At 42.9% G+C, this 21,087-nt stretch overlaps 4 protein-coding genes and 1 long non-coding RNA gene across 10 annotated transcripts; 3 read left to right on the top strand and 2 right to left on the bottom strand.

Annotated features, from left to right (window-relative positions):
- The first annotated feature begins 351 nt into the window (after positions 1–351).
- On the top strand, positions 352–4,611 carry LOC124336169 (coronin-6-like). 2 transcript variants are annotated; one of them, XM_046789867.1, is made up of 9 exons: positions 352–575; positions 956–1,154; positions 1,583–1,737; positions 1,812–1,909; positions 2,039–2,217; positions 2,280–2,501; positions 2,577–2,936; positions 3,013–3,144; positions 3,215–4,611. In XM_046789867.1, exons 2-9 carry the CDS (start codon positions 957–959, stop codon positions 3,521–3,523), a joined length of 1,653 nt encoding a protein of 550 aa, XP_046645823.1. In that variant the 5' UTR covers positions 352–575; position 956; the 3' UTR covers positions 3,524–4,611. The 2 variants fall into 2 exon arrangements, with proteins under 2 accessions (XP_046645823.1, XP_046645824.1); XM_046789868.1 differs by lacking the exon at positions 352–575 and adding an exon at positions 602–834.
- A 458-nt stretch (positions 4,612–5,069) lies between these two features.
- LOC124336087 (oxysterol-binding protein-related protein 3-like) lies at positions 5,070–13,395 on the bottom strand. Its single transcript, XM_046789721.1, has 12 exons — positions 13,304–13,395; positions 10,458–10,511; positions 10,059–10,392; positions 9,819–9,986; positions 9,231–9,753; positions 8,833–9,150; positions 8,371–8,742; positions 8,131–8,292; positions 7,732–7,955; positions 7,447–7,564; positions 7,140–7,385; positions 5,070–7,043 (listed from the first exon to the last, which is right to left on the bottom strand). The coding sequence occupies exons 3-12, from the start codon at positions 10,362–10,364 to the stop codon at positions 6,613–6,615; spliced, it is 2,868 nt and encodes a 955-aa protein (XP_046645677.1). The 5' UTR covers positions 10,365–10,392; positions 10,458–10,511; positions 13,304–13,395; the 3' UTR covers positions 5,070–6,612.
- Positions 13,395–16,074, top strand: LOC124336374 (LHFPL tetraspan subfamily member 3 protein-like). Its single transcript, XM_046790151.1, has 4 exons — positions 13,395–14,421; positions 14,487–14,815; positions 15,182–15,421; positions 15,487–16,074. Exons 1-4 carry the CDS (start codon positions 14,324–14,326, stop codon positions 15,720–15,722), a joined length of 903 nt encoding a protein of 300 aa, XP_046646107.1. The 5' UTR covers positions 13,395–14,323; the 3' UTR covers positions 15,723–16,074.
- LOC124336410 (paired box pox-neuro protein-like) lies at positions 15,836–18,246 on the bottom strand. Of its 2 annotated transcripts, none has more exons than XM_046790213.1 (4): positions 18,167–18,246; positions 17,477–17,568; positions 17,168–17,391; positions 15,836–16,780 (listed from the first exon to the last, which is right to left on the bottom strand). In XM_046790213.1, exons 2-4 carry the CDS (start codon positions 17,487–17,489, stop codon positions 16,232–16,234), a joined length of 786 nt encoding a protein of 261 aa, XP_046646169.1. In that variant the 5' UTR covers positions 17,490–17,568; positions 18,167–18,246; the 3' UTR covers positions 15,836–16,231. The 2 variants fall into 2 exon arrangements, with proteins under 2 accessions (XP_046646169.1, XP_046646170.1); XM_046790214.1 differs by having other exon boundaries at positions 17,477–17,565; positions 18,167–18,237.
- LOC124336594 lies at positions 17,267–21,008 on the top strand. 4 transcript variants are annotated; one of them, XR_006917103.1, is made up of 4 exons: positions 17,267–17,408; positions 17,475–17,605; positions 18,142–18,422; positions 20,662–21,008. It is a non-coding gene; the product is annotated as an uncharacterized LOC124336594 (long non-coding RNA). The 4 variants fall into 4 exon arrangements; XR_006917104.1 differs by lacking the exon at positions 20,662–21,008 and adding an exon at positions 19,025–20,647; XR_006917102.1 differs by lacking the exon at positions 20,662–21,008 and adding an exon at positions 18,516–18,740.
- The last annotated feature ends 79 nt before the right edge of the window (positions 21,009–21,087 follow it).

Here is a 21,087-nt window from a genome sequence, read left to right as displayed (position 1 = left end):
ATCACGCACGCGGGTCTCTTTGGCGTTTGTTGGTTGGGGGGGATATATCGGAAATTCTAAGCTTCATTTGATAGCCGATAGATGTATCTCAAGGCCACCTGATTTTTATTTTTTTGTAAAAGCAAATGATTGTTAACAAGCTTTGCGCAATCTCGTAGTATTAGATTACCGTCTAAATGATCCCGAAATTGTGTACGGCAGTTGCACAAGAAAATGACAACTGGCATTTTGAGTGAGTGAGCGAAGAGCAGCAGTTACGTGCACAAGCGGCGAGTGGAGCCAAAAGTGGGAGGGGAAAATTTTCCCTACCTTAAAAGGCTAGGCGACTCAAAAGTTAAGTTATTTTTCTCGCCAGAGAGCGCTGGGATCGCCCAGCAGTTTTGTATCGAATCGCCCACACCGAATTTCAATCAATTGACATTCGGCTTTTTTTTCCCAAGTTTATATCCAAGTTATTGCTTTATATTCCTCCTTTTTTTCCTTCTCTCTCCCCCTTTTTCTTTCCTTCCACTTCTTTGGTTTCAACTCTGCCCGCCGAATTTCTGTTGACTCGAAATCCTTGCACTTTCTTACAGGTACGTTACTCTCCGTCTCCTCTCCTTACACAGTGCGTTTATATTCACGTTTCCCACACCTCTCTCTCACCCACACCCTGTACAATTAAAATTCAAACGGACTCCTGGCATCCGAGAGTCGTATCTCGGTGTTTGTGGTCTCTGCTGTGGTTAACATTTTGTAGTCAACTCCCCTGTATCAAATAAGTGTGACTCTGTCATTAGACCATTGACTGACACTCCTGTTTGTGTCGTTGATTGCTGCAGTTGAGCCCAATAAGTATTTTTCCCATTATCTATTCATCCCCTCCCATTTTGATTGCAGTTTAGACAGTTTACACGCTGATTTGTTGTTTGGTTGAACAGATTAATGACGTTTCCATTCTTTGTCTGCATTTCAGGATGTCTTTTCGTGCTGTTCGTGTTTCCAAGTTTAGGCATGTCTACGGGCAGGGCTTGAAAAGAGACCAGTGCTATGACAACATCAGGGTGTCGAAATCTTCTTGGGATTCCACGTTCTGTGCTGTCAACCCAAAATTCCTGGCCATTATTGTGGAATCTGCAGGTGGTGGGGCGTTCATTGTTCTACCGTTGGCCAAGGTACAGTGTAGATCTCCTCTCACATCATTCATCATCACTTCTGTCCACTTCAGCAAATCACACCATATAGGGTCAAGACTTTTACCTCGATAATGTGTGTGGATTCAAAACTGCTGTAGACTAGGTTTCTTCAGTCTCAGACGGTGTTGAATTTTTATGATAAAAGGGTTCATCATAATGTCCAGAAATAGCCACTGAGTCATTAGCCTTAACATATGAGAGTCGCTTTTTTACACGCGCAGCGGGTGCTGATTATTCCCTGCCTTCTCCCCGAAATAGATTTTTTCCCTTGCGCCCTCAACCATGCACATATTCCTTGACTCCCGTTGCTTTTCACAGCTGAGAAAAACAATTCGTTCATTTCTTTTTTTTTATTAAAATTTGTTATTTCCATATGTCTGATTGTTTACATGGTTCTATCATTGTAGGTGGGGAGAATCAATCCAGATCATCCACTAGTTGGCGGCCACAAAGGTCCTGTGTTAGACATTGCCTGGTGTCCGCACAACGACAACGTGATCGCTTCCGGCAGTGAAGATTGTGTCGTCAAGGTATGGCAAGTACCCGACCATGGATTATCAAGGTAACATAAACACATTAATTCGCTAATCTTTACACATCAATTTTCTTAAATTCTATTTTTGTTTTCAATTGCAGAACGCTCACGGACCCAGTTGTGGAGTTGCTATATCATCAGAGAAGAGTTGGCTTGGTTCTATGGCATCCAACCGCTCAAAACGTCCTTCTCACTGCGGGTACGTGACATGTTTTCTGTCAACACGATTCTTTTTAATTCACCACCGCCATTGTTTTTGTCTACATTCCGTTCTTGACTGACGTTTTCTTGACTTTTATCTTTTTATCTGCCGTCTGCTCATAAACAGGTTCAGATAATTTGGTAGTCATATGGAACGTGGGCACTGGCGAACCGACAGTTGTGATTGACAGTCATCCCGATTTGGTCTATTCGGCTTGTTGGAACTGGGAAGGCTCCAAATTGCTCACCACTTGCAAGGATAAGAAGATTCGCATCATCGATCCAAGGAATGGGAATGTTGACGAGGTGACTTAATGAACCGAACACAGAATGTCGGGTGGATTTTTATGTGAAATTCTTGTCTACAGGAGGCGATTTGTCACGAAGGATCGAAAGCTACACGTGCAATTTACCTGCGAAATGGATTGGTCTTTACGACAGGCTTCTCCAAGATGTCCGAGAGGCAGTATTCATTGCGAGCACCCGGTCATTTGAACGATCCCATCGTCATGGTTGAGTTGGACACGTCGAACGGTGTCATGTTTCCCCTTTACGATGCCGACACCAACATGGTTTACCTCTGCGGCAAGGTATATTACATCGAAAGAGACGATTTTCTATCCAAGTTTTGTCGATATTCTAATCATTTTTCTTTTTCCCAACAGGGTGATTCCGTGATTCGATACTTCGAAATCACTCCAGAGCCTCCATTCGTGCACTACATCAATACATTTCAGACACCCGATCCGCAGCGCGGTATCGGTATGATGCCCAAACGCGGTGTGGACGTGACCTCGTGTGAAATTACCCGCTTCTTCCGACTCAACAATTCCGGCCTGTGCCAAGTCGTCTCGATGACTGTACCGAGGAAATCGGAGCTCTTCCAAGAAGATTTATACCCCGACACTCCTGGAGACGTGCCCGCGCTGTCGGCTGAAGAATGGTTCGCCGGCAAAGATGACAACCCGATCCTTGTCTCCATGAGATCTGGTAGTCAATTGTCGACTAATAAACAGGATTTAAAGGTTAACATTTAGCTTTAATTATTTTTTTTTTTTTGGTTTCGTGGTTTTAATATTCTCCTCTCTTTCACTTGGGCAGGTCCAAAAGAAGCACAACGTGTTAAGCAAAATGCCGCCGAGGAGTCCTTCGGGATCCCAGTCGGCTATTGCTGATAGCCCTGACAGTGCGAATCCTCAAGCACCTGCCTCTCCACCCAGTTCAGGAGTCCCCGTATGTCGTTTTTATTATTTCCGCAAAATTTGTCTGGAAATTAACTTTTTTTTTTCGTGTGTGGTTGCAGACAAAGGTGGTTGAAGAGCTCATGGACGAGATCCGGCGTCTAAAGTCCCTGTTAGTCAAGCACGAGAAGCGAATCCGTGCACTGGAGGCCCGCGCCGCTTCATCTCCCAGCGCCGATTTGAACAATTCGACGGGATCGGCCAACACTTCGCTGGTTGCCGACTCGCCGCCCGCCACCACCGCCAACAACCCGCAACAGTCCGCCACTACGGGCGGCGGTCAGCACGAAAACAACCACGTCACTCACGACACCAACGCCAACGTGGCCAAGACCATCGCCGCCGAAGACATGGCACCCGATGAAGTCTGAACGCACCAACCGCAAGTAAAAATTCAAAACAGCAAAAAAACAAACCTATCGTGCACACATATAACAACCTAACAATTTAAAAGGCGAGCTTCGATTTCAGTTGGCTCCGCTTTTACACAAACCAACCCTACCCCTCTACCCCAAATTACGCGCGATGATTAACGGCCAATTATATTTGTAATATGCTTTTTTTTCCAATCCTACCCACCCTCTAATATTTATTCGTTTACAATAATTGGTTACTCTACTTTATATCACCTCCTAATTTTTCCCAATAACGTTTTTTTTTAACAAAAGAAAAATGGCGATAAAAGAAAAAAAACGAACAAGCAAAAAGAAGGAAAAGGGTCTCGAAAAATTCGTGTAGCCGTCATCGCTTATTATTACTTATCAATGAAATCCCCCCTCTCCCAATGTCCTACCCTTCTTAATTACTATCTACAAACAAAAACCTCCCTACCAAAATTGTCAGTCTGCTAGGTACAAAATCATTTAAAATTAATTATTATTATTATTATTATTCGGTTCTCTCTATTTTTCTCTAAATATTCTCTTTGACTTTCAAAAAAAAAACCAGAAAGTGAAAGAGTGATGGAAATATTTTCCCCTTCCCTTGGATGCCGCACAAGTTAATATTACCCCCCTTACAATTGCACTTGCACAAATTTTGAAACAGAGCCACATTCTTCTCCCTGATTAGGGAAACATTTGAAACACTGAGAAAAAAAAGCTTGGAAGAAAAGACAAAATGGCGAACCACCCAAATTGTTTTCCCTCTTTATGCCAGCGCAAATATCTTTAAAAAAAAACTACTCTGTATATTTTGGTGAAAAATCATCATTGATGTGTGTGGTGTTTTGAATTATTATTTTTTTCCCCCTTCTCCACTTTGCAAATTTTTTCGCTCTCTACTCCCCTACGCCTACGTTGAAAACCTATTGTGTCTTGTCGCAACATCGATGCTCTCTTTAAAAACTTTTTTTCAAATTAAAAAGTGCCTTGGCGAATCAACTGCACACACAAAAATTAACAATTTCAGCATTAACAATTTTCTCTTTGCAAAGGAACTCCTGGAAAATCGCCTTTTTTTTAAAAATCTTTGTTGTGTGCACATATTAAAATAATGAAAGAGCCTTAACACAAAACAAACACACACACTCGTGATGTTGTTAATTTATTTTAAACGCAATACGTTGAGAAAGAAAAAAAAAGCAAATTTAACTCTTGAATTGGATTCATTTTTGTCCTCATCGTAAACAAACGCCTAAAATTTTTACAAACACAAAAGGAAAAACTTTACTACTGTCAACTTGCGCACATTTTTCCTTCGAAATTATTTCCTGGCTTGATTACTCCAAAATAAGATTGTTGTTCGAGTGCTCTCTCTCTCTCTCTATTTTCTATTCTTAATCTTAATAATTTTCTTTCCTTCCTTTTCTTCATATTATTCTCTGTTGTGAATGCGGCGAATTCAATAAGTGTACAAGATGAAACATAAAACCATTTGCTGAAACCATCAACAAAACAAAAAATGAGAAAAATACTCTGCAGTTTGAATTCTTTTATTTTTTATTATCCGCTCGACTTTACACATTTTCTTCTGATACGAGACACACACGAACTTTCGAAACACACCACATCCTCTTTTTCTTTTCTCCTTATCATTTCCATATTTTTTTTTTATTATTCAATTTTTGCTGGTTCCTATACAAGGGATGTGTGTGGTAAACGATATAATGTAATATGTATATAATATTCTAAAGATTAAAGGGGAGGGAAAGGAAGAGGAACAGAGGGCAAAACTACCAACATTTTTGTGTGGTGTGTTTCTTCCCAATTTTTTTGACCACAGAAAACAAAAACTGAAAAATAATCTGAATAAATACAGAAAAAAAGAAGATTGATTATCTGGCTTATAGCAGACCCGAGAAACAGTTTCAAGACAGACCCCAAAAAGTGAAAGACCATTCAGAATTATTTTATATAACTAAACTTAAACAAAGACTAAATTTTGGGGGTGTAAATAAAACTTGGGAAAAAAACAAAACATCCCCATGATTATTTTTTTGTTTTTACGTAAGTTCTCTTCACCGAAAGCGAGTAAAGGGGAAATGTGATTTGCGTCGATACAAAAATAATAATAATAAGAGAAGCCGACGATGACAGGTTTAAGAAGGATAAATTAAGTCAGGACGTTATTTTTTTCCTTTTGGGTAGATTGGTAGATGACATTTGTTTTTCAAATGATTCATATTTTGTTCGTCTTGTGTGTGTGATAGTTATCATTCATTTTTTCAATTCAATTTGTAGAAAAATTGGAGAGGCATTTTAAATGCTTAAACCATCTGTGTCCGGCAGACGGTTTCCTTTAGGACGAATTAAAGTATAACAATTTTATAAATGACACACAAAAGAAGTTGAAGAAAGAAAAAGGAGGGAAGAAAAAAAATGAGGGCAGTCGGTTTTTGTGTTCTCCTAAATTTTATAAATCGGGTCTCTCGACGTCCTAAAGCTCGGCAGGACAGTGAACGAATTCCCAAAAAAGGGGGTTGCTGGAATATGCTTGCACGATTTTGGTTTTTTGATTGAAAAAGAAAGAAAAAAAAAACAGACGGATGTGGCAGGCGTGAAAAATGGACGAAATAAAAAAGTGTGTGGGTATTTTTAAGCTAGACGGAGAAAGGGTAGAGGATTCAAAATCCAACTGATTACGTTGACCGGTTTTTCGAGAAAACGAAAAGAAAAAATATGTCAGAAACGAAATTATTATTAGCAGCAGCAGCAGCAGGGGTCTTTTTGTCAATTCCCGACAAGCCTCACACTTTCCCAAAGTCTGTCCAAACCACATGAGCTAACCGAGTTCTATCCTTCTCGCTCATCATCTTAACTCGAACAGGGAGGAGGAATAAAAAAAGGCCCAGGTTGGCTGTGAAACCAGGAGCTAGTTTTTTCTTTTTCTTTTAGGTGAGGGGAAGAGGCTCCGTTTTGTTTCTTTCACGAAAACAAAAAAAAAGCGACACACTTTGAAACCTAATTTCTTTTTGTTTTTACTGATTGTTTTCTTTTTTGACTTTGTCGAATTAAATAAACTACCAGAGACGAACAATGTTCATGTCCCGGAATTTCGACTGGGCTCTAGCATCCCAGTAATTGTGAGCGAATTCCCATTTCTCGCCCTCGGCCTCGTCGATGTCAGACGTGGTGCATCTGAACCATCTGGGCTCGTGCTTGATACCTCGTTGCTCATTGGCGATGCGCCGCTCACGCTGCGCCTGCTCCAGTTGCAACTTGGAAGCTTCGGCTCCTGGAACGTTGCCCTCTTCCAGCAGACGCTGATCCGGTCGGAATCGGCTGTCGGTTAGCGGTAGGACGTCCACCAGGCAAGGTTCAAGGTCGTTTAGTTCAATCGCAAATCGGGAAAAGCCGTAATAGTGTTCGTGATCCTCTGGAAGGGCACCAGGTCTCCAGACGCATCGAGCCGAAGGCGCCACTCCGCAGTATAAACCTTCGCTCCATTTTCCTGTTATTGGATGATGACGATCACGTAATGCCATAACTCTTTTCTCTTCGTGACATAATCAAAGCCGTGCCAAGAAAAAAGAAAAGACAAAATTACCAAACAAATGGTGGACAAGTTTGCCATTGGGATCAGTGACGGAGCCCACAACTTCGTATCGATTCGACGACCAATACGAGGCTTTGGCAAAGTTTAACTTGCAGCGGATGCCCTTGTTGTTGGTGATGATGAGATCACCGTACTGGTCGACCCAGCGCTGACCGCCAAATAAATTGTGAACGCAAGTCGTCACTTTATTCCAACGGTAATGATCGTCGTGCATAGGAAGTCGAACATTGACCGTTCCTAAATAAAATGATAAAACATTGAGAATGATGATCAATCAAAGTTGAATTTGATATTTTACCCAGAGGTTGAAACTCCATCGATTTGCCCCAAAATTTAGTTTTGATTCGGATATCCTGCCAGAATTCAAAGTTGTCGGAAGATGCGTAGCAGGCGCTTATGGGCGGATGATGACTCACCTAAAAACAAGAGATAACAACCGACACACAAACAAACAAAAAATAGGTGAGACAAATAAGACCACTTACACAACACCCTATGACTACAAGTGAATACGTGTGCCCTTATTTAATCTTTGAGTCATAACTACGTAAAAAGGTGACACACTATGAGGTAGGCCTCCTACCTGTTCGCCAATGTACTTGAAGCCCTTGTCCTCTCGTACGCATTCGTAGGTTTCGCCTAGTAGGGGATTAAATGGCTTATGACCAGCGCGGACGTGCGAGGACCCGTACGCCGAAACGGCGAAGGCGGCAATCAGTACCATTCGTTCGTAAGGGTCCTCCGTTTCAGAAGCCTTATCCAGCAACTCGCTGTACTCTAATTCTTCGCTAAGTCGTTGCAACATGCCTGTTTTGTTTTGTTTTTTCGTGAGCCAATAAGCGGGTAAATCTATTAGTATGGGACCCCTCCGTAAAAGTATAGTCATAATAATAACTAGGGAGGTTATTGGGATAGGTAGGTGGGTAACGGAGACAATTTGTTTCGACTTCTACGTGTGTGTGTGTGTGTGTTTTGAGCGTACCTATTGGTTCGTTGAGGACGACTGGCATAGAGACTTTGGACAAGTCTTTCCCTATATTGCGTTTCATCAAGTTCCATAGACTCAAATCCTCCGTACTGGGTTTAGGGGCGGGTAACTTTGTCCGGCGCCCAGTGGTGCACTTGACCACAGGCTCGGGAGATTCTGTGATGTGAAATATTCCACGTTAAAAGGCAATTCCCAAATGATAATCGTTAGCAAACAGGAGGGGGAAAAAAAAACCTGGATCGTTTGATGCTTCGTTGCCCATTTCACTGGCCTCGCTGACACTGCCTTCCTCTTCCGCCTCGTTTTCGCCTTCCATTTCCGTTTCACTGGCGTCAGAAGATGAATCGCTGACGGCTACGTCGGTCAGGTACTCCTTGGCATCAAAGAACTCTGATTGGCTGACGCATGAGCTACTGTAAGAGAGAGAATGGTGGCCCAGTCGGGCTGAAGCGTTCAAATCCAGTTCCAGGGACATGGTCAAGTTGGGGCCCTCAATGGCCACCTCGGCTTCACTCCGAATCTTCTGCAGACGGGCACGCAATTCGTTGTTCTGCTGGACGGCCACGTGTAGAGCACAGCGAAGAGAGGCAACCATGCTAGGAACTGCTGCAATCACGAAAAAAACACAGATGATGTAACGCGCATTTCATATGCTGAACCATTTTACAATTGACATCATTCACTCGTCCTCCTTACCAACGCCAGCGTCACGCTGCAAAGTCGCTCCGTTACGAGAAGATATGGACGACGTCTCTGTTGCCGTTTCAATGACCAACTTGAGTCGCTCTCGTTCGTGATTCAAAGTGCGTAAACACGTTGTGAGCCGCCCAATCAGATCTTGAGCCCCATTCAGAAAATCGTGGCCTGGATCGGCTGGCGAGAGCATGTTGGAGTCAGACGTGGGCGGTGCCAACATTTCAGTCGCCGAAGAGCCGTTCATCGATGGCGAGAGGGACGGGATGCTACAGCTGAGTGGAGAGTGCTTATCGTTGAGAGCAGCGTTGTTGATATTTGCTGTTGAAAAAGAAGAACAAGACAGATAAATAACGGGACAACTTATTTACCAACTGATTTATAGCGTGAGAAAAGCTTACCCGACTCGGATTCAGACATGGAAGCAGAAGCAGGTGGTTCAGCCGAGTTAGTGCTAGTATTGGATTTGTTCTTTTTGCGCCTCAAAACAAATTTCTTTCGATCCTTTTTAGTGGCTGGTGAGATATTTCCCGTCGTCGACTGACTGTCGGACGAGTGGCTCCACGCTCCGGCGCACTTGACCAGGTGAATGAGCCTCTCCTGAGCAGAAACAATGTCATTGTTCAATTGCTCCAATGCTGCAGAACTTTCGCTGAGCAGCATGTTTGCTCTGGATGGTTTCAAGTTCCGCATCAGCGAGCCTTCCCGTGAAATGGGCATCAGACTTTCTGCTGTGCCAAAACTGCTCGATACGTGAAGGCCACCGCCTCCCGTTGGGCTCATCTCGTCCCGACTGCCAGGAGATAGCACCGGAGAAGCCACCATCTTCTGAGCTGAATCCCGGGTGTGCAATTGATGCTGACGGAATTGACGATGCTCTTTCAAGGCCTCTAACCATCGTCCAAACTCTTCTCGTGATTTAACCTGATCAATAAAAAACAAGATTCTTTAGTCAATTTACAGAAATTGGTGGTTGTGTTTAGTTGTACCTTGATATGATAAATAAATACTTCTGCGTCAATGTCGATGCGACATCGACGTCTCTTAGCCGATATCACTGATAGTCCTAAATCAACAGAGCCGTGGGGTTTGCCACGAGCTAAATCAGCTGAGCGTTTAGCATACATTAAACTGCCTTTATCTAGTACAAAGTATCTCTGTTGATGGAAAAATAAGAAAAAAAAATTGTTAATGAATGTATGAAGTTAAAATAGTTATTCAGTTTATACCTTGTGCCATCCTTTCAGGGGCCATTTTCGTTTTTTGAGAAGGACACCTTCAAGTTTGAGGGGTACTTGATCTACCGTTTGGAGGCCTTTGAAGCTATCGATGATTTCCCACTCTGCACCTCTTCTTCGCTGCTTTGACTTGACCTGGTGTAGGTCTAATCCAGATGGTGTTGATTTCACGGGTGATCTGCCATTGTCATTATTTGACTCTGCAGAGAGGCTGTTGGTTTCTGTGCTGAGCTCTGAATCGGAAATCCTTTCACTGTGGGACTTGGTGTGGTGTCTCAATCGTGGGCTCCTTTCCATCTTTACGTCCTGACCCTTGGAATCCAAACTGTCCGGTTCCGTTGCAATTTGCCTTAATCCAGACATTATTATCTAACCAGGTCTGATCATTACCATAGTAGTGGAGCAAATTTTCTCAACAAAAGATGACAAACGCGTGTTTTCAGGCTGGAAAAATAAAATAGAACGTAACACGAAATTAGATCAACGCCGAGAGAAAAAGTCAATAAAAGAAGGTTAACTTTGCCGTGTGCCCCTTCACTTTCGTCCTAATCTCACACTGTTTGACACAAGACATAACATGGTACCGATACCGAAATAACAATGATATTACCAGGGCGAGAAAAGCGGATGACAGGTATCTCTCTTAATTTTTAAAAGAGGTAATGAAAGAGGTCCGGCCTCCTCGTTTGAGCCCGAAAATAAAATTGCCAGGATGCAAAAAAAACACACTCCAACTTCACAGCACACAAGGATTATAGAGACTGTTGGGGACTTTGCACTAGAGTGACTGGAAAATTTTCGGATGACGAATCTGATACAGTGGAACCCTCTGGTGGTTGGTTTGGAATTATTTCTTCGTTAAGTTTTTTCTCCGAGACTTTCCTCGCATGTTTTGCCAACTTTGTTGAACCGCTTAACCAGATTTTTTTGTACACAAATAATTCTTTTAAAGCCAACTAAATGTCATTAAGTTTGCGGCAATTTTTTCGCAAAATTTATCTGCACACTTTTGTGCAAAAATAATTCATTTTCACTTACTTACGTTTAACTGAAAGATAAATCGCCAGCACGATAGGTTATTGACTTAACAGATGCAGTGGCTCTACTTGTTGTGTTACACTAACGTTGCTAGGCTAAGCTGGCCTGATTTTGACTTTTTAGCATTATATACAATAACGTTATGAAAGAAAAAGAAGGAGGTGGGTCTGCCTGGCTCCATGCGATAACACGTTTTACGCAACGTCACGCTACGTGAATCTACAACAAACAACAGAGCAGCAGAGCAGAGATCGACTGCTGTTTTGGAAAAATAGCGAAAGGGCGAGGACAAAAAACAATCTCTCAAATAGACTCGTTATTAGTTTCTTACTTTGCTGCGCTTAATGGCCAAGACCGGGGAAACAGCTGTTGTGGACTTCTCTGCTAGGAGAAGATGTGGCGGCGGATAGGTTTTTATGCTATATGCTGTGTTGAGCGCTCGACTAAACTTCATAATGCACCTCGGCAAACGTGTCTCGGATACTCTCCCGCTGCAACGTAATAATGAAATCGATCTCACGTTCGATAATGACTATAGCACTAAGCCAACGCCGAGCGAGCCTTTCAGATCCAGCCGCCCCTTAGTCTCTCTCCTCGGTTATTCCCATCAGACACAAAGGGATAGAACACAGCCCATCATCTAAACTTTTCTTTTAAAAAAAGGAATACATATATATATATGTTTACAGCCGAGGCTCTAGCTTCTTAAAAGAATAAAGCGTTTTCGAGAATATTCGTATATTATAATATACTGTTCACGGGCTATCGATAAACTCAAACCTAACCGTGTGTGACTGAGCCGAAGTCTATCCAGCATGTGACGTTATATTACGCATTGATTTCCTCATTTCGTGACCCACGATATTTCAACGAAATTGAAAAAAAAAAAAAGTTTGTGTGCGGAATTCCGAGTGTTGTGTTTATAAAGAAGGTTCTAATGAAAATTGAGACTGGATACGACTGGAAATTCTAAACCAGAAGAGCCTTCACACACACGTATATATATATTTGGAGAGAGCAGAAAGAAAAATAAACATTAACGAGGAAAGACTGGTTATTGAAAGAGAGAGAGAGAGAAAAAATTGTAACCAGTTATGCAGGCCTTTTTTTTCCGCAGGGTCTATCTCTGTCGCTGTCGCAGGGGAAAGATATATTTTCTACAGACGTGGAAATAATCAGGTCAAGCACGCCACGCATGCAGTATACATAAAAACGCCGAAAAACAACAAGTAACACGATGCCAAAATATTTATTTCCACTGCCGCGTGACTTGGTATCTGTCCGCCGAGCTCTATCCGCGCTATACTATACGCAAGTCATGGAGATAAAATTGGTATCGATGCAACACACACACACTATACACGAAACGTGATGAATTGGACTCAATAAAACATTCTCATGTCGTTCTGGAATTCTCTTTGGCTAAATTTTAGAGCTCGAGAATTTGCGTGCGAATTTAATAAGGGGAGTGGGCGATGAGCTACAATTGCGCTGTTGGAACTTTTTTTTTAATTTTTGATCACGAAACTTTGTACAAGATGAAAAGATGGTGTTGGTTTTACTACGCTGGTGATGGAACCGATTTCTAATTTTTCCGCTCAACGTGACATCACCCCAAAATCATTGAAGCGAAGAAGATTTCTAATCTCCCACCACAATTGCGGCAAAGTGAAAGGTCCAAACGATTCCCTTTCACATTATTTATTTATATCTCTTATTCAATGTGTTCTCTTTCACTTTCCTACTTTTCTTTACTGCTGTGCGCATTGCGTATTATTGCATAATTGATCTACCGCTAGATGGCAGTAGAGAATTCGTTGATTTTCTCACCGCCAGATGGCGTGCTGAAATGAGGAAAAACAAAACCAGGCAACATTTCTCCGAAACGGGAAATGAATGTGTCAAAATTCTTATCCATGTATGTCCGGTAAAATTCCGTTGGTGGTCTGTGACTTCCGTTCAAAGCCCAAGGCCGCAAACAATTTGTGGGTACATGAAAGAAACGACTACGTATCAAAATAATGAAGTAAAATTCAATCGGCTTAACCGAATAGAGGGCGCACGCAGTTTTATGTGACCTCACCGAAACCAGATCTTCGTTTTCTTTAACCAAATAAAACATTTAGATTGGCATGCAAACGGCCGTCACGAAATGTTCAAGCAAATTGAAGAGATTCTCATCATCGATTTGGTCTTACCAATCTTGATGAAGTTGATATTGATTCTTTTCTGGCCGAACGGCGTAACACGTATTCGCATCGTGAAGAAACTGACATGTGATGAAACGTTCGACCAACTCGTCTAGTTAATGACAACGTCACGTTTGTGTAACTTCGTATTTGACATATTTGGTAGTTATTCCCAGTTTCCCACATCTACCTAATGCGACTGGTATCAAAGGAGAACCGTTGGAAGCAAGGCTATTAGCTAGAGTCCGACATGGACATTGTTCTTCAGCCTTGAACACCGGAGCTGATGCTGTCGCCCTCGATATACAAATTAAAAAAACAAGAAAACAAAATAATAAAACACGTTTCCCCGAGCACTCTTTTATATATTCCCCTGCGGTATCATGTGCCCCCATTCGACACTATAATTTCAGTCCTGGAACTGCACTGAGCATTAATCTCGTCTGCCAATCTCTTTTCCCATTCGTCTGCCATTCTCCATTAACACGATTGACCTTGAGTGAGAATAACGGCGTTTACCCGAATGCCTGTTCCTCGAACTGCGACTAATCATAATGCTTTTGTAAAAATGTAGAACTGGTTTTCTCTATCCCTCCAGCAAGTTATACTTTTGTGAAATAGCCGGTGGTCAGAACTTAGATCCGCATCGAGTGTACTGCTGGTCAACAGGTAGACAGACTTGTTAAAAAGTCTCTTTGAACACAGGTGTGTCTGTAGCCAAAAAAGATGCCAAATCGGCCCGTGCTGTAGTAACTTGAATGCTCTCGAGTCACTAGGGACGCGCGGCACTCTCGTCTATCCCTCGAGTTCGGTGTGCTGCGTATTTTGTTGTGCAGAGTGGCTGAAGTGTGAAACATGTGATTCCACTGATTCGACTCAACAATTAGTCACTTTCAAGTTGATACAAACATTCTCCAACGCTGTCTGATTGTTCAGATAAGGTTCAAATCGGAATATCTTCACATTCTTTTGCGTTCATGTTGGCGAATTCTCGTACCTAAGTTAGTGTGAGGAATTTTGAGGCAAGAAATGGTGGCCAGTGTTGCTCAAGTTGAGTTTATCGAATCCAGTCAGATGCACACCTCCAACTACCTGCGAAGCAGCAAAGCTGTAGGAGTCCTATGGGGGTGAGTATTTTTAAGTAATTAACTAATAGGTGTTGAACTTAACATTCTTGTATTTATTTTCGTAGTGTCTTCACATTTTGCTTTGCCATCATTGATGTGGTGGTTTTCATCCAGCCACAGTGGATAGGTGACACCGTGGAGTCGAAGGGAACAGGTTATTTTGGCCTGTGGAAGCACTGCAGTTTGGTTAAAAGTGCAGTCGGTCAGGAAATCATCTGCAAAGGGCAGCTCGAAGATTTCAGCACCATCCTGAATCCTGCCTTCAGATCTGCCACAGTATTCGTAGGCCTTTCAGTGGTCATCATCGTTTTATGCTTGTGTGCCATGCTCTTCTTCTTCTTCTTCAGCCCATCAACAGTCTTCCACATCTGTGGCTGGCTCCAATTCTTCTCGGGTAAATAACCACTCAACTATAAAAATAGTTTATAGCTATTCCTATAAAAAAGTTAGTATTTTCGATGTGGAACGTGACCCAAATCTACTGATCGTTTAATCTCTAAAAACGGTGAAAGCCCAGCGATGGTTTTTTTTTAAATACGTCATTCAACTTTCTGCTCGACAACACAGGCATTGTTCTGTCTATTGTCTTAATATTTTCCCCTTTTTTTTTCTCTTCTTGACAAGTAGAAATCTCTCTCTTATCACTTGTATTGTCAGACCGGAACGCTTTCCATCAAGTTATTACCGTGAAAGATTTATTAGACAACAATAACATGACGTCGTTTTCTAATGTTTGTGTTTATATTTATAATCTTGGCAGGTGCCTTTTTGGTCGTGGGCGTATTGGCTTTCCCTGGAGGCTGGTCAGATCCATCTGTTCAAGAAGTATGCGGTCCGTCAGCCAGACATTTCTATCCCGGACAGTGTGGTCTAAGATGGGCCTATATCCTAGCAATGATTGGAGTGGCCGACGTTTTGGTCCTTGCCGCCTTGGCATTTACCCTCGCAGTCCGTCATGTGAAATTGTTATCACTTCAACCATATCCCATCATCTACAAAGGTATATTCAAATGTTGTTCACACCCAAATAATGAAAACTCGTCTCCAACCGGTTTCCATTCACAGGTGAAGTCAACCAAGGTTACGCCAATGACGGACACCGATCGCGACGATCTTCGACCAACACGATTTCCGGTCATTCGGTAGCCATGTTCCCACACCCGAATGAAGTTCACGATCGAATGTCCGAATATGGAACTCCTCACAGGGCTGGTCACCGTTCCATGAACAAACCACCGTCAGCCCACTCCTATAGACCGGAATATTCCAGCTCTGCCAATCAACATCGCTTCCACCTCTAAGGAAGTAAAAAACAACCCAACAAACAAAACTCTACACCGATTATTATTCCTCTCTGCCCTGGAGAAAAAACACAACTCGACAATTTTGACACACACACTACAACAATCTATAGCCTATATTCTCAAAAAAACAGCACGCCACTGACCTGTTTGGTTTGTCGATCTGAATGTATTACGTGTACATTAACAATTCCCTTCCTTTTTTTAGTTTTTTAATTCGTCCCGAATTGTATTTAAATGTTTTTTTATTTGTTTTACACACAATGGATATTATCATCAACCTTTTATCTCCAACCTTTTTGACTGTTTTTTTTTAACGTCAAACTTAAAAAATACAAGAAAATGAAATTGATTTTTGGCGGATGTGTGACTCGAGCGAAACTAGATCTGTGTGATATTCGAAGAAAACTGAGAGGTCTTCTAATGACTAGACATAACGTTTTACGGTAAATAATTATATGTGATTTTCTTTTTTTTTTCTTTTTTTTAATAGATAGGAGGGGCCAGGCCTAACTGTCATCCTTTTTCAACAAATCTTCGATGGCGTACGAAATCTTTTTGCGCTTGACGATGACCGGCGGTGGAGGAGGGACGGCTGGACTAGCACCGGATTCGGAATCAGTCGCCGTTCGTTTGCTGCTGCAGTCTAGTGGCATGGCTGGATCGTAGCTGGATGTCGTTGCGGATGTCGACGGAACAGATAAATCCAGTTGAAGAATGTTGGGAAACGCATGAGTGGCGGAGGTTGGCTGTGTAGTACTTCCAGATGGCGATAGCATTTGATGGTGTTGCTGCTGTTGTTGCATCGATGCTGATTGGTTGCTGATGAACAACTGCTGCATGTGATGGCCTACCATGAGTCCGGGCCATTCCGCCGCCAAAGAGCTGGATGCGGAAGCCGCTTCGCGAAGGATTCGATTAATGGATGAAACGGATGGCACCTGACCGGGATCGCAGAGCCGCTGACTCAGCAGAGCTTCTCGGATTTCTGAAGCGAACAGCGACGGCCTTTCGCTCTTGAGTCGCAACACTTTCCGCACGACGCTAGGCGTCGCAATCTATTAGCAGAAAAAGCAGTAAAACATTTTACTAGTTAGCAAACGACTGTACCGGTAAATTCCCACAATCAATTAACGACAATTAACGACCCATTTCTTGTTTTCCGTTCGAATGATTTAGTTTTCGCGCCGGAATGGTTCCGTAACTAACTGCCACCTTACAAGTAAACCAACCACCAATTTGACAAGACAAATTGGCGTTCGCTGTTCACTGAATTCCACATCAATTTCATTCGAGAAAACGAGGAGAAATTCTCAAAATGAAAATGGATGCGAAGGTAAGAAAATGAGTTCGAGCTTATCGGTGCGTTGAAATCACCCAAATAAATTTCCCAAAAATTATAGGCTTTTAAGTTGTATAAGGTTGTCAGGAAATTTAATTTTAACCTTATGTTTGTTGTTGACGGCAACCGATCCGGGCCGGATGGACCCCGTTTCGTAAAAGCGGGTCAGTATCTTGGAGACGCATCCGTGGGAGACTAGAAGCTGCCGCGAGATATCGCACGGACGGACGCCTAACAACGCCAGCTGGACGATCCTTCGGCGGACGTAGTCTGGCAGTGGCCGTCCATTGACGAATACGCCACCCAATTGGTTGACCCCGGCTTGACCTGTCCACCAATAATAAGTAAATTCATTTCACGGAAGGTATCAATAAATTTAAAAGTTCACTTTTGTTTTGTATCCATTACAGACCTGTATGGGGCATGATCCAGCGACCGGAATCCAGCAGTTTAATAAGGGGCGGATGACGAGCTATGAACGAGGGGCGGAAAAATGACGTCCTGCTGAAACGATCGAAATGGGATTGTTTGAATAAAACAAGTACGTATAAGAGGGAATAGAAAAAACTATTCAAAAACACGTCATGTTTTTAGCGTCGGATCACCCCTCCCATTTCACGTGTACACGCTACTGTCTGACGCTAATCTGATCTGACAGCCCCGCACAGCCGTCGGGATTATAAAACACACGAAACAAGCTCAGCACAGTGCGCGATCATCGGTTTGATTCGTTTCTTATTCATTGCCATTTTGACGGGTGCTGATACGTTGGCTGTGGGCGGGAATGTCGTTTCCTCTTGTCACGATCACTTTTTGACGTCAAATTTACAGTTTCCAAAGGGGTATCGTCATCCGGAGGGCTCAGATATTACGTCAATAATAAATCAGTAACATCCCGTGGGGGATAGACTTTTGGTATCTCAAAAGTTTTAGCCTAGCTCGACAAAGTTACACAACTGCCAATAATAACCTTTCACTCGACCCTTGAAAAATGAATCAATTCTACTCGATGGAAACTACAATCAATTTTCTCAAATCAATAACCAATCATTAAAATTATCTCTCGTTTTGATACAGATTCTCCGGATGATTGAAATTTTACCTTTTTGAAATTGGCGATGTATGAAAATCCGCACAAAACTGGAGAACTCACTTTAATTACTTGCGACGCAGACGACCGAGTGAACCGACAAGAGCGGCCGGAATTGCAGCGATTTGGACTTTTATAGATGCGCGGTGAAGAAGTGATTTCGGAGGAGGATGAGGCGCCACCAATCACCGGCGTATCGGTTTCTGGAGGGGGGCATAAACGAAACGGCTTTCAAAAGGACCGCACACACACACACACACACACACGGGTGAGAATGGGCGTTGATATTTCTGCCGCCTATAAATTTCTTTATTCGCGTTGCGTCTGCGTGTCTCATCTGACGTCAGCATTTGCCCAGCAGCAGCACAGTCTCAACGTCGCCAGCGTAAACTATAATAGTCCCAAGCATAGCCGGAACTGCACCAACTCTCTTTACAGCTCCGCCCTGTCTCCTTCTTCCGGACAAGACTCCGCCCCACGACTGGAGGGTCACGGAACCAACCGCAAATCTCATCCGAAAACTTTTCTGAGCCACTCCCCCCCCCTCTCCAACCCCGGATCCATTTCTATATGTGCTGCACAAACATCATCAAATCTAAGCTAAAGACAATCATTTTGCCATGATTCGCATCATTCGAAATGGTGTGTCTATTTGGCGAGAGGAAGAAGAAATTACCGGATGGCATCCATCGGAAGTTGCGGATCTGTAGCTTATACACAACCTCCCCCGAGATCCCCCCCCCCAAAAAGTTCATTTACTCGGCCTAAACCTTTTGATAATTATCTCTCTCCTATAACCCGCAAAGCACTGATTGTCGTCTTACTTATAACCAACCAAACAGTCCATACGGAATTTATATCTTTTTTTAGACAATAACAAAGCCATTCATCAAGTCTCATCGCCGGACCCCCCTATCCATATCCGCTCCTATACAGGAAGGTTCCGAAGAGGGGGTAAAAAAGGCTCTTTTGTGTGTCAGATGAGAAGAGTATTGGCTTGATGATTCGCTGGAAAAACGCCGTTTGCGCTGTACACAAGAGCTGCTGGGCCGCGCCAACTGTCCAATCGATCAAGTCGTCGCGCACAGTATATAGTTACCTCACTAAATAAATCGAGAGAAAAAAAGGCGACAGCTATAATATTCTTTTGGGTTGTACACACACACAATAGGAGCAGAGAGAGACTGTTGAATGTGCTACGAGTATATTATACACACATCAACATACACAAGAGAAGAAGAAGAGTCAGTTATTTGGTAAGGGGGGCGACAAAGTTACCGATCCGGAACATGGATACCCTCATCGACTTATATGGTATATCCCAACAATGACACGCAGTCATATGCGATGTCACTTGGAAAAAAATCAAAGAGAGGATAGCAGAGACTGTTATATATCCTATTGCTAAATGTATTTGATACGATTTTTCTTTTATGTTCTAAAGTTGAGAGCTGTAGTTGATACTCCCTATTCAAACGGGGTCACATTTATATAACTACAGACGCGCTCTCAGCACAGAAGTGGAAAAGCTTTTTTTCTGCTATGACGACGTAATAGTTGATTTCGATTCCGGTGCGCTCTGGCATCGGCGGAGTGAGAAAAGTTTCCTTCTTCGCGCGTATCAGGCGCCGGCCAAACTCTCCCCTGAGGATCCCAGCATCATCGGACAATGTATAGCATTCGGGGCTAGTTTGAGCTCTCTCTGTCCTCCTTTGACACACTCCCGACGTCTGCTGCTGTGAGTGTCGTCGGTGCTCTCAATGTAATCGAGAATTCATAAACCCACTCGCTCCGTGGATTCAATTCCGTCCTGCATGGTGGTGGTGCGTTGCTGAGAAACTCTCTGCCGAAAAGAAAAAAACCCATTTTCGTTAGCTCTTTTGTCATCCGGAAATTGACTGCTGGCCCCTTTAACAAAACATTATTTCTCGTCTAGAGCTATATAGGAGCAGCAGCAGCCGCTGGCGCAGTTATTCAAGCGCGGGATTTTATAATTACGGCGATAGCCATCGTTTTGTTGAGCCCGCAAAAGACGACGGCGACAATTGAAAATAGATGCGCCGCCTTTATATGTGAAGAGCCCGCGCCATTATGGAGGTGTAATCCGGGCTGGTGTGTTTGTGTCTATCCCTATCTGTTACGACACCAACAATATGAGCCGCGGACGCCTTATTGGAAACTCTCTCTCACCCCCGGGCGGACAACAGTCGAGATAAGCAGAACGTGAGCGTTGACAGCACACACACAGCAGCGGAGATGATCTGTTTGGTCGTTTCGAATTGTTGTTTGCTATTTTTTTTTTCCCGGGCTGCTCTCAAGTGTTGGATAATCGAGGAGCGTGTTCACAAAAGGAGCAAACGCGGTATATCGATCATTACATGAATGAAATAACAACTCGACGACCCTTCATATCTCCTCCCCCCCTTTCTATTGTGAGAGTCGATGGGAGTCGGCCGGCCGTAACCAGCAACCTATATAATAGAACTGACACTCTTTTTTTGAAACAGGGGGACCGACGACAATGGCCGCCATCCTCGCATTGGGTTTTTGGTCGTATATAAATCTCAACGAGATGAGCGGTGCTATATAAATGTTTGCGCTTGGCTCTCCCCAACATCACATCATAAGTCGATGTAAGTGCTGTGTAACGACACATCAAAATAATCCAATATATTTGGAGAGATGGATTAGTATAGGGGAGCATTATTTGAGGTTTCGGATTTATCTTTAATCTATTGGTATATAGATTCAAAGCCTTATGTGAGTTCATTTGATTCGACGCGAAGAAAATCACTAAGTCGTGAAATCTAATTTTGAAATTGGCGGTTAAAACGTGCAAAGAAATATACGCCATTTTTTTATCGTACGCAAGGTGGACGATTATGCAAATGTAACCGGATGATATAAAATTGCAAATCATTTAATGAATTAAA

This window comes from Daphnia pulicaria, chromosome 4, assembly GCF_021234035.1.
Source record: "Daphnia pulicaria isolate SC F1-1A chromosome 4, SC_F0-13Bv2, whole genome shotgun sequence".
NCBI lineage: Eukaryota > Metazoa > Arthropoda > Branchiopoda > Diplostraca > Daphniidae > Daphnia > Daphnia pulicaria.
Note: the sequence above shows the minus strand (reverse complement) of the source record. Positions and strands in the feature narration are given on the sequence as shown.